This window comes from Podarcis cretensis (genome assembly GCF_951804945.1).
Source record: "Podarcis cretensis genome assembly, chromosome: 4".
Lineage (NCBI taxonomy): Eukaryota > Metazoa > Chordata > Lepidosauria > Squamata > Lacertidae > Podarcis > Podarcis cretensis.
Genome location: NC_137173.1, coordinates 16,530,649 through 16,543,053, shown reverse-complemented (window position 1 = coordinate 16,543,053; position 12,405 = coordinate 16,530,649). Strand labels below are relative to the sequence as shown.

The window sequence follows — 12,405 nt, the reverse complement described above, 5'->3', positions numbered from 1 at the left end:
CCACTTTTAACAGAGCCTATCTCACTGTTCCTCCTTCAGCCGTCTCTGCAGATTCAGGTCAATGGAAATGAGCAGGAATCCATTTCAGTTTCACCTGGGAAGAAGGGGGTTCAAAAGACCTTATTGCCTTCATCTCGCCCTGGGATGGCAGAACCAGTGTTACTGGCCTGGCAGGACTGCCATCAAATTTAGTGGACAAACGCAGACTTTAAATAACTAAATACTATACCAACTGCACATACAAACAACTAATAATAATTTCAGTTTATCGTAAGGTTCAGTTGGATTCCATCTAGCAGCCATCAACTCTGGACCCATAGTGATCAAAAGGGGCCCAGTCAAACTGGGAGAGCCGCCATTTTAACAAGGGGCAGGACTGTAGACTGTGGGCATGTGTTTTAATCTGGTTTTTGGCTTACTGCTGGTTTTAATTATTTTTGAATGTTTTAAATACTTGTTTTAAACTGGGGTTTTTTTAAAAAAACAAAACAAAACCTAGAATTGTATTGTTTTATTCTTTTTGTATACCACTTCGAAGTTTACAAGCAAGTAGTATACAAATAAAAAAAATTAACTCTACCGAAACCATTAGCTTGAGATCCAGCAGCAGAAACCTGTTAAAAATCCCCAAGAAGATGAACAACTGGAAAAAAAAAAAACTCCTCTTGCACAGCAGGAGCTGCCTTAGGTCTTATAATCTAGGCCACAGGAAAGAGACTTTGAAGCTGCACAAAAGACAATTTACGGTCCAACATGTTTTTTATGGGTTTTTTTTTTAGTACTGGAACTTTTCCTCAGAGGTGACTCTTATGCAGTTACTTTAAAGATAAATCAAAACTGTCTTCCACACTAGTTATTTTCAGATTGCTCCTTTCGTTTCCGGCTTCCGCACAAAGCAGAATAAGATAGTATTCTGAGGTAACAGAATTTTTGGTCTGTCACCGTAACAGATGGCAGAGAACATTTCAGAACAGGTGCTTTACCAAACCCAGGGAGATTTATTGATATGCGGGGGGCGTTCAAAAACCTGCAGACTAAACTATCCACCCTACAACTCAGAGGTCTTTCACCTCATTTTGCTGCATGTATGGCTCGGACCCGAGTTACTTCAAATTGAAATACACTTGGATCTGAGTCTAGGGCTGAGGGAGGGGGACCATTTTCATCCTGGGGGCCACATTCTGTCCTGGGCAACCTTTTGAGGTCCACATACTAGCACTGGTCAGAGCCAGAAACCAAAAGTACACAGAGCAATGAATACATGCAACAACTATTTCATGGAGGAGTTCAGTTTCTGGCTCCCGCGCACACTGGAGGAGTGCAAATGAGCATGCCCTGCCCCATTACTCCCTGTCCTGCCCTCTTCTTCTGAGTCCAAAGGGTCCTGTGTGTCGGTGATTGCGCATCAATCTGACAAAATGGCCGCCACCTGTGTCATTTTTTTACCACTGTACACAGGGCTGGATTTAGGTTTGATGAGGCCCTAAGCTACTGAAGGTAATGGGGCCCTTTATATGTTCAGCTGTCCTTTGTCAACAACAAACTGCGGTTGTTTTTCATGTTGAATATATGCTATATGGATAGGGACGCGGGTGGCGCTGTGGGTTAAACCACAGAGCCTAGGACTTGCCGATCAGAAGGTCAGTGGTTCGAATCCCCGCGACGGGGTGAGCTCCCGTTGCTCGGTCCCTGCTCCTGCCAACCTAGCAGTTCGAAAGCACGTCAAAGTGCAAGTAGATAAATAGGTACCGCTCCAGCGGGAAGGTAAATGGTGTTTCCGTGCGCTGCTCTGGTTCGCCAGAAGTGGCTTAGTCATGCTGGCCACATGACCCGAAAGCTGTATGCCGGCTCCCTCGGCCAATAAAGTGAGATGAGTGCCGCAACCCCAGAGTCGGTCACTAATGGTCCGGGGTCCCTTTACCTTTTTATATGCTATATGGTAATTTATGGACCTAATAGGTCTCTAAAGCCATTTGCACATGTTGCCATGCAACCAGTCCATGCAGAATGTAGGCCCCCTATATATAGAAATGAGCAAACCAGTGATATTTTAGGGAGCAGGCTAGCAGGCGAGGCCCATTACTTACATCATAGGAGCCTACACAACACAAAACACTGTTGCTGTATGTAGGTTTTTTTATGTTATATTTTGGAAATGTACATCCAGGTTTTTTCCCTTTAATTTTTTTTGGGGCCCCCAAGGAAGTGGGGCCCTAAGCTATAGCTTGTTTAGCTTATACGTAAACCTGGCACTGACTGTACAGAAGGCTAGCTTCTATGGATGCACCTCTCTTCCCTTCATCTCTCCCCTCTATCCCACATTGAAAGAGTTAAAAAACAACATGTCCCATCTGGTAAAATACTGAAGGAGGGGGTGAAGCTGGGCTGGGGAGTGTTGTGGCCTGGGGATAGTCTTGAGGGACACATCCCATGTACCTCTGAGTCTGAGGTACCCCACATCTAGTCTAGTCCTTATTACATACACAAAGCAGACGTTCTACCACTGAGCTTCTTGTTCTGCCTGATGCATGGAACCCACTGCAGCTTTTCCCATGGGTCCTCCTCAGCCCATTGCAAGATATGGCACCATGAACCCGATGCTAACTTGATTTCATGCCCAAACCCCATCAATTTCCCACGTCCTTCTACGCATGTCTCAATGACTTATCTCGGCTGTTATGCACACACTTAACAGCAGTTAACTGCAAGCGACAACGTAATTGTTCCTGACATTTAATTAAAGGTCTGCAGACACCAAGGTATTAAAACATTTCTATTGGATTATATGCTTTTAATTATTTGTTTGAAGCCAACCTTCAAAAATATTTTTTTAAAAAAAAAATGCAAAGGAAAAGGACCTCTATTAATCGGTTATTGTGGAAGGGATCTTTTTGAAGACAAGATCTGCAGATTTCATGAAGAAATTTCTGATGAAACAAGGGTAGCCTTGGGACTGCCAGAGCTTTTTATTTATTTATTTAAATGAATGTTTTACGCTGATAACCGTGAAAGCGGGGGGGGGGGGGGGAGAGATTCCAATTTTTCATTTAAGTTGCTTTGCAACCATCTTAATGAGCAATCAGAAAATCACAACGTTATCAGAGCACACTTCTTAAGACAACTTTGCCAATAAAACCTAGGAAGAATTCAAAGGGGGACGATAACGACAGCTGATGCCTTTAAAATGCCCCTTCTTTTGCTCACAAAATATAGATTAGTTTCAACTAAATCCAATATTTGTTTAAACTCTGGAGTTACTATGCTGAGCTTCCTCCCCTGCCCTGCTAAAATTCCTACATGTTGCTTAACCAATTACTCGTTACATCAAATATGTTTTGGGGCAAGTCCAATGATTAATTATGTTCTTGTTGCTTGGTTTCCTTTTGCTTGCTTCAACATATTGTATGTACAGTCAACAATATCTGTTTGCATGTTTTAACATAGGCCTTAATATAATTATCTTGCAAAATTTCAAACTGTGTTATTTAAAATAGCATGCCTAAAATGCAGGTGCATGCAAACATCTTTCTTTAAGACTTCTTCCTTACAGCTCTGATTATGGGTTGGTTTCCTCTGGTACTGAAGGAAACAGCACCTAGAAATATTTCCCACTCCAGATCCCAGTGTACACCAAGACAGAGCTGTGGTACCTGCTATGAGCAATATTCAGCTTTTGGCACTTGCCAGCCACAAATATTATTATTACTACCCCCAGCTGGTTCCTCCCACCATTCCTCTGCATCCAACCAGTCCATGACAGCAATTTCTGGGAGGTGTGAATTAGGCTGGTGTCAGGGAACTGCCATCGGCTCAGGAGGGAGAGAGGAAAAACCAGATGGATTACAGAGAGCCCCCAAAGATCATGGAAAGCAGCTTCTCCTTAGCGGGAGAGACTAACCATGCCTCCAGTGGAGAGGAGCTGCAGGGTTCGGAGGAGGCGAGGCATTGCCAGGACACCTTGCCTGGGCAGAGAGAGGAGGGGAGAGGTCCACCGTTACCTACCCCCTCCTTGCGCAGTAAGGTTTCGCGCCGAGAGGGGAGGCGCAGACTGGGCATCAAGACATTACTTTGCTGGGGAAAGTTTAAGCCCCGCCCACTCACGGATTCTGCCAGTGAATGAGCCAGCCACGGGAGAGAGGCGCTCTGGTGCACGGGAGAGCCAGTGTGGTGTAGTGGTTAAAAGCGGTAGATTCATAATCTGGGGAACCGGGTTCGCGTCTCCACTCCTCCACATGCAGCTGCTGGGTGACCTTGGGCCAGTCACACTTCTCTGAAGTCTCTCAGTCTCACTCACCTCACAGAGTGTTTGTTGTGGGGGAGAAAGGGAAAGGAGATTGTGAGCCGCTTTGAGACTCCTTCGGGTCGTGATAAAGCGGTATATCAAATCCAAACTCTTCTTCTTCTTCTGGGCAGATAAAATTTATTTTTGCATCAAAAGAAAGGCTTTCACAGCCGAGCAGGGAGGTAATTGCCTGCTTGCTCTCGAGCAACCCCTTGGAAACCTAACAGCTGGTATAAAATTAGGTTGCATAAAAATCTGGAGTAAATGAAATCCTTTTGCATCATTATTTGTAGGGGATTACTTGTTCTGCAGTGGTCCCCAAACTGTGGCCTGTGGACCACTGAGTTTCAATAATGGTGGTCTGTGGTGCGCCCATGAAGAACATATACAACCTAAATTCTGTGGAATTTGAATTGTAATACTACAAAATGCCATATAAGAAATAAAAGAAGAGTTTTAAATGCCACGAAGAAGGATACAGCATCCAGCACAGAACATTGTAACTGCTACAATGGGCAGAAAAATCATCAAGTGGTCTGCCAGAACCCTCAGCAATTTTCAAGTGGTCCGTGGGAAAAGAAATTGGGAACCACTGTTCCACTGGAATGTTACATTCAGCAGAAGCAATGATTGCCTCATTGAAGAGTTTGTGCTGGGAGGTTAATTTCATTTCAGGATGCAGATCTGCAATAAAGATTAGCGATCCTGTCAAAAAGAAAGAAAAAAAAAGTTCCTGTGGCATCCTGCTTCCTGAAATTGGGATGGCAGGTCCAGAATGAAACTGCAAATAAGGCCTGCCAATCGACTTCTTTTATCTGTTTGTTTAATCAATTGCTTTTGTAGTTCAGCATTAATGCTAGGCAATTGGAATTTAAATTAGTGTAAGGTAAAATAAATTAACGTTTGTGCTTGTGTGTGTGTGAAATCATTGATTGCACCTTCTCCTTTTGAGATTTCATTTGCTTCATCTCTTTTGGCTGCAAGCAACTCTGCCTAGACCTCAAAAATAATCCCTCTTCAGATCAGAATACTAGAACAATAAGAACTATAAAACTCACAAGAGCTTCTCTTCAGGATGAAGCAGAAGCTCTGAAAACAGTGAATGAAGAATTATTGCTGGTTAGGGAAAGGAAAAAGAGCTTTGTCAGAAGCCCACAGATAGAAGCCACAGAGAATACCCTTCCTCGAATACATTGCTTTATTGTGGCTGAGCTCTGCCCTATATTCCACTCACCCTGAATACTTTTTTAACTGCGAGAATTACTAAAATCAATTCTGGAACTAGAACTATGGATGCTCTGCCATAGTGGTCAGTTCCTCTGCATCCCCTTCCTCATGATAATGTGCATTAATAAAACATTGTCGAAAACCAACCATGGTAGAATCCTACATACAGCTGCATACCAACTCTTTTCCTGTAGTGTGCCCATGCTATCCTGCATCTAGGTAAAACACCACAGAAAAGTAATTTTTATATATACCAGCTTGTACAATAGTCTGCTTTTCACAGGAATTTCGCATTGCAGTGCTTTAGTAAAACACTGCAAGAAAAGAACCTTGATGCAATTACAGATACAATCTCATCAAAGTAAAAAAAAAAAATTTGGGGAGTGTGTTCTCAAAGTACATTGGTGCACTGGCAGGCCTATGCAGAGCAGGGTGTGTGGGTGTGTGGGTGCAGCCAGGTAGACTTGCTCTAGGCCTTGGAGGGCTAAGCTGGCCAGGACGCCACACCGGGGGCCTGCTGGACTTGCCCTGTAATGACATGAATGTCCTGTTGCCTCCCAGATGACCGGGGATTCCTGCCTTGGGCCTCAGACAAGCTCTGCAGGGGCCTGTGCACTGGCAATGCTAATGGGGTGATGTGAATGAACAATGGAGGATTCTAACAAAAGCAGGTAATTGAAGCATCCAAAATTCAGGGGGAATTTGGATGCAGCTATGCTGAGTTTTGGGATGCGGGTGGCACTGTGGGTTAAACTGATCAGAAGGTCGGCGGTTCAAATCCCTGTGATGGGCTGAGCTCCGGTTGCTCGGTCCCTGCTCCTGCCAACCTAGCAGTTTGAAAGCACATCAAAGTGCAAGTAGATAAATAGGTACCGCTCTGGAGGGAAGGTAAATGCCGTTTCCGTGCACTGCTCTGGTTCGCCAGAAGCAGCTTAGTCATGCTGGCCACATGACCCAGAAGCTGTACGCCGGCTCCCTCGGCCAATAAAGCAAGATGAGCGCCACAACCCCAGAATCGGTCACGACTGGACCAGGGGTCCGTTTACTTTACCTTTATGCTGAGTTTTGGAGGCACTCTGGAGGAGAAAGGCTTTGGAAGTACCTGCACCTTGAAGGATTGCAGGGATGAGCCCAAAAGGACATCCCCACAGTTAAGACTGAGCTTTGGAGGTGCTCAGAAGCAGAGAGAGAGACCCCAAACCCAGCATGAGGTCAGAGGAGAGTCCTTGCCCATCTTTAACTGTACTCTTACAAATGCACACACAAGGACAAGAGGAATGCTCTCCATTTATGTATCTCTACCACTGTTGTTTCAGTTATTGTAGAAACCTGACCACAGTAGTTTTGCATTCTTTCCACAAACAACTTATGATTCTGAAATTCGGTTCACAAAGATGAAAAGCAGCGCATGTTAGTAAATCTAGCAGAGGGCAGGCCTGGGATTTGGAAACTGGCTTCTAGTTGCATTTTGCAGACTGCTGATCCAGCTATGCTGCAAGATCAGACTGACAGGCCAGTATTTCAAATACCTGAATGCTATTTTTGCCTTTATTGTTTCGTGCCTGCTTTCTAACACTCTTCAGTGGCATATGGGATAGAATCCTAGCATCCATTGCTGTTAGTGGTAAATGTAATCACCTAGTTTAAGTCACAGGTGGGCCAATCATGTGCCCAAGCTGCTCCACTGTGGCCTCTTTCAGTCAATCTGCTTTTAGCCCACATGGTGAGCCATTTGTCTTGAGGTGCTCATCGGGGAGATGCCACACATTTTAATGCACCGCTACAAACCTACATTTCAGAGGCTCTGTAGTTGCATGCCTTCTGCAGAGCAGACTGAGACAGCATCTTGCTGACCCATTTGATGTCATCGGGCCAACTGAGAATCTGTTCATTTTGCTCTTCCTGTCGCCCAACCCTTCCTCCTTTTCTACTGTGCCTTTTAAATTACAAACCATCCTGTCAGGAACCTGTCTATCCCCTCCTTTGTGAAGCACTCTGTAGAATTTAAAAGTGCTAAATAAATAATAAAAGGGTGATTCATTATTTCAGGAGTGCTGAGCTGCTGTTGGTGCATTTACATGACAGCTGCTTTCCTCTCTGTTGATCCTGCCAGGGCTTTTACGTTTGTTCTTTAGGAGAAACTGGCACAGGTGACATCGGGTGTTTGGGTGGCCAGCAAAAGTAATCACAATCCAGGAATCCCAAACTCGGCCCTCCAGCTGTTTTGGGACTACAATTCTCATCATCCCTGACCACTGGTCCTGTTAGCTAGGGATGATGGGAGCTGAAGTCCCCAGCTGGAGGGCTGAGTTTGGGGATGCCTGGCCCAGACCATCTAGCCCACAGGTAGAGAACATTTTTCCTACAGTAGGTTTTTTTCCTATTCAATATCACACATCCATCCTCCATCCAGACTTGCAAGAGTCATTTCCAGAGTTTAAAGATGTATCCCCCAAAAGGCAAAAATGTTCAGGGCACAAAGCAGAGGTATTGAAGGATGTGGCCCAAGGCAGCAACTTTCTCCAGATGTTCTCCAGATGTTTATTTATTTATCTAAATTACTTCTGTACTGCTTTGCGTTTTCTTAAAAAAAAACACACCTCTAAGCGAGTTTAGAACTTACCATATCACCTGCTTTTTAAATCTGTGGGTCTTTGTATTATTATTTTTAAGGATGCCAAGGACTGAATCTGGGATTTTCTGCATGCAAAGCATGTACTCCAGCCCTGAGCTAAGGCTGTCTCCCAACACATAAAGGTTACACTGGAATCAGGGAAACAGTTTGCATGACTTCTCTCCTCTCCGACTTTCTTTCCCTAACTCAGCTGATGTTGCACCCGCTAGTTATAAATAGGAGAAATCACCTGGCCGTGTCTCTGATTCAGCATGCATCCACGAGGAGGCAATTTAGCAATATCAGCTGCAATCTCAAACGCTCTGGAGTGCTTGTTGAGTCCTGCTACAGTCAGCAGGATTTAGAAATATGCAAACCCTTCATATGCAAACAGCATCCTTCATTTGTAACACACCTGCCAATCTAGCACAGAATCAGACTCCCGGCTTCCCCCTTTCTCTATCTGTCCTCTTCTCTTTACCCACACTTTTTAAAAAAACAGTGGTTACACTCAAGTTTTTTAGTACAGCCTTATGAACAGCTACTTGCCTGGCCACCTGAGGCAAGGAACAATGGCCTCCAGGCGACCAAACCAAGCAACTTTTACAAAAGGTCTGGTTCAGTCCTCCTCCCCACTTCCTCTCTTTGTGACTGCCCTAATCTGTAATATAAATTACTAACAAAGGCACAGGTGGACAAATTGTGTTGTTGTTTTTTTGGCACTTATGTGTTAAGCTGCCTTTCAACCCAATGTCTCCAGGGTGGTTGGTTAATGAGGTATGCGAGAGCAGCTACATATCATATAAAACATTCTAAAAGTAATTTAAAGCACACTATAGTCACTGGCAGCAAAAAAAACAGGAGAGGAAGATGATTTGGGCCACCCAAAAGCCCTCCAGAAGAGGGCCACATCTATCTAGAATCAATAAAGGATGGAGCAAGGAAAGCTTTCTAGGAAGGCAATTGAGCTGTTTGGGAACCATCAAGAAGGAAGCCCTGTTCATAGAATAAGCAAGTTGTCCAAAAGAAATCTCAACACATATACAGGGAGCAGGCAGTCCTAAAGATCTCAAGGGGCCCAGACCATTTAGGGGATTAAAGGTAAAAAAAGAAAAAGAAATTGGCACTTCAAATTGTTGCAATATTGGTAAAATATTTTCCACAATGCTTATTCCAGGCCACATCCCAGGAGCTATTTTTGAACAAGCTGAAGTTCCTTGGGCACTTTTCAAAGGCAGTGTGACGTAGGGCTCCTGCTCAAAATTTCTAGGCACAAGTCCAGGATTTCCTGGTCTGTATCAGGGTGTTGCCATTGTTTGTTTTTGCTCTGGAGCATTCCCTGTGAAACCTTGCTCTTTACTGATGAATCGGAGCAAATGGCAATCTGCAGAAAACCCAAATTGCTGTTTGTTCCGATTCAGCATTAAAGAGCAGGTCTTCCTGGGGAAAGCAGTGGGGAGCATAATAATAATAAAAAGTGAAAGTGCTCAGACTCAAAACAGGAAGGTGTGACTCTGTGCCTAGAAAGCAAGGGGCAAAAGTTAGGTGTAGATAAGTCCAAAGTCTAATCTGTCAAGTGGTTTTGTACAAACATTTCCAGGTAGTTGGCTTCAGACTGCTCTCTTTTATGGGGTTTTTTTTTCTTTTAAACACAACACCATCCCCCAAAAAGGTAAATAAATAAGGCAGTTTAGAAAGTGTACTGTAGCAAATGTGTTTGCACTGAAGGTACCTTCTGTTGAACAGTTCTGCCCACAAGCTGTCTGTAGGATATAGAACATCTCTCGAGCATGCTTGCCACCTTGAAGCACAGCAGTCGGAAGCAGAAAAGAAAGAAAGAACCGAGATAACAGAATGCAAGAGGAAAAAATAAAAGCGTGAAGAGAAAAGAGAGAGAGAGAAATGAGGGACAGCCAATCTAAGTTACCATCAAAATACATTTAGAAATGGGATTAGCAAACTATGGCCAGAGAATTTAAATGACAGACAACATTAGGATTGCAAGTCAATCACATATTATGGAAGAGAAAAAGGAACAATCCAGCCATAAAAGCTTAGCTAAGGCATCATAACCAAAGCATGACAAAGTAGTATATTAAGTTAGGCATTTTCAAGTACAGCACCACAAATGCAGTCTTAATTCCGGGGAGCTAATCCCTTGTTAGTTTCCTCCTTATCAAAATCCACACCACACTTATTTCCTCCTGCTTGGAAGATGCCCATTGGCACCATGCCCACACTTACCCACAATGTCAAACCACAGCGGGATGTTGGCAGGTTGCACCGAGACCACGCCAACGATCTCCGTCACTCGGTCGCTTTCCATGACGGTGAAGTTGTAGAAGGGCTCGTCAAAAGTCAGTGGGATGGGGGAAGGCAACGGTTTCTTAATCCACTCAATGTGGAGGCGAGCGGTCGAAGATTTCTGCGGCCGCCCATTGTCAACGGCTTTTATCTGTTGCACATGGAGAGAGGGAAAGAAGGCAGGTAACAATCTGGCAGACTCCTTTCTGAATAGAATTTATGCGTATTTCTCTCTCTCTCTCTCTCTGAAACAGTCCACAACTTTCAGTTTTCCGGATGTGAGTCATAGCTGAAAGATGATTTGCCTGTGCCCAGTGCCAAATTCAATCATAAGGTTTGCGTTTTGGTGGTTGGTAATATATATACCTTATTTTTCACTATATATATATATATATATATATATATATATATATATATATATATATTATTGACCGACCAATCACATCAAATCAAACCAAATTACACAAATTCCAAATTACAAAGCCGAATTTTAAATTTTTGTTGGGGGTACCCATATTTCAAGTTCCGAAGGGGACTTTTTTTTCGCTGTATAAGATGCACCAGACCACAAGACGCACCTAGTTTTTGGACGAGGAAAACAAGGAAAAAAATATTCTGAATCTCAGAAGCCAGAACAGCAAGAGGGATCGCTGCGCAGTGAAAGCAGCAATCCCTCTTGCTGTTCTGGCTTCTGGGATAGCTGCGCAGCCTGCATTCGCTCCATAAGACGCACACACATTTCCCCTTACTTTTTAGGAGGGAAAAAGTGAGTGGTACACACACACACACACACACACACACACACACACACACATATATTTGAAAGGGACAACAAGGGTCATCTATTCCAACCCCCTGCAATGCAGGAATCTTTTGCCCAATGTGGGGCATGAACTCACAACCCGAGATTAAGAGTCTCGTGCTCTACCGACCGAGTTACCCTTTGGTTAAAGCAGGGATAGAGAACCTGTTTTCAGCCCAAGGGCCACATTCACTTCTGTGCAGCCTTTAAGGGGCCACATGCTAGTGGTGGGTGGGGCCAAAGGCAAATGTGGGCAGAGCAACAACAGGAAAGAGCTGTATGCAGATATACTGCCCCAAATACTGTCACTTTACTCCCATGATCTTCTGGGTTAAATAACGCAGAAATGAGTGCCAAACATGCACAATACCGTATGACTACATTTTGAGTGGGGGTTACGTTCTGGGGTTACTTGTTACATGCAAAAACACGCACAGTCAAACCACCCTCTTGGAACTGCCCCCGCATGACCATCCTTTCTACAGCTGTGCACCGAGTCGTCCTTGCCCCCCAAGCAAGGCTCTAGAATGCTCCTGCAAGATCTGGAGGTGCTGGTCCAAGTTCCTGCGAGGTCTTAAGAGAGCATCCAGCCTCGGTGTGCAAGGCAGAGAGCTTAAAAGCTGAAGGCAGCCTTGTTCAGGGAAGCTTTCAATGTTTAATGTTTTTAATGTTTGATGTCGTATTGTGTTTTAATTAGTTGGAAGCCACCCAGGGTGGCTGGGGTAACCCAGTCTGATGGGTGGCATATAAATATATTATTATTATTTCCATGCTGATAAAACCCTGTGCAAAAATAACTTTTAAGCTCCTTCCTTCCGTGCGTTTAACTTGTGTGATTTCAACCAAACAGCCTTCAACCATGCAAGGTTGAAATTAAATGTGAGTAAGATGCGATCCTACTGTATTCCATTCATTTTCCGGAAGTGGCTTTTGTGTGATATGAAAGCTCAGATATACTGTAATGCTGAAATGTCAGGGGAATAGACTAAACTGTTGTGTGAATGCAGCCTAAGCTTCTATCCCATGCCAAAGAGGAAACATTGCGTATGGATCTGTAGCTGGGCTAATTGTTTAAGTGCGGTGCCAGAAGTACCATAACTCAGCTGCTGTCTTGGAAGGTGGCTACAAGAACCCATCCTGCTTATTTTCATTCTAATGAAGATCCATCCCGTATGC

At 44.1% G+C, this 12,405-nt stretch overlaps 1 protein-coding gene across 10 annotated transcripts in view; it reads right to left on the bottom strand.

Annotated features, from left to right (window-relative positions):
* FAT3 (FAT atypical cadherin 3) overlaps window positions 1-12,405 on the bottom strand; it is a 459,497-nt gene that overhangs the window by 120,876 nt on the left and 326,216 nt on the right. For 7 of the 10 annotated variants that reach the window (XM_079973210.1, XM_079973209.1, XM_079973212.1 and 4 more), the window contains exons 6-7: window positions 10,368-10,578; window positions 9,856-9,924 (exon numbers count right to left, since the gene is read on the bottom strand). In XM_079973210.1, the coding sequence (XP_079829336.1) occupies window positions 9,856-9,924; window positions 10,368-10,578 (280 nt within the window). The remainder of the gene's footprint in view (window positions 1-9,855; window positions 9,925-10,367; window positions 10,579-12,405) is intronic. The other 3 variants (XM_079973214.1, XM_079973216.1, XM_079973218.1) reach the window with 1 other exon arrangement.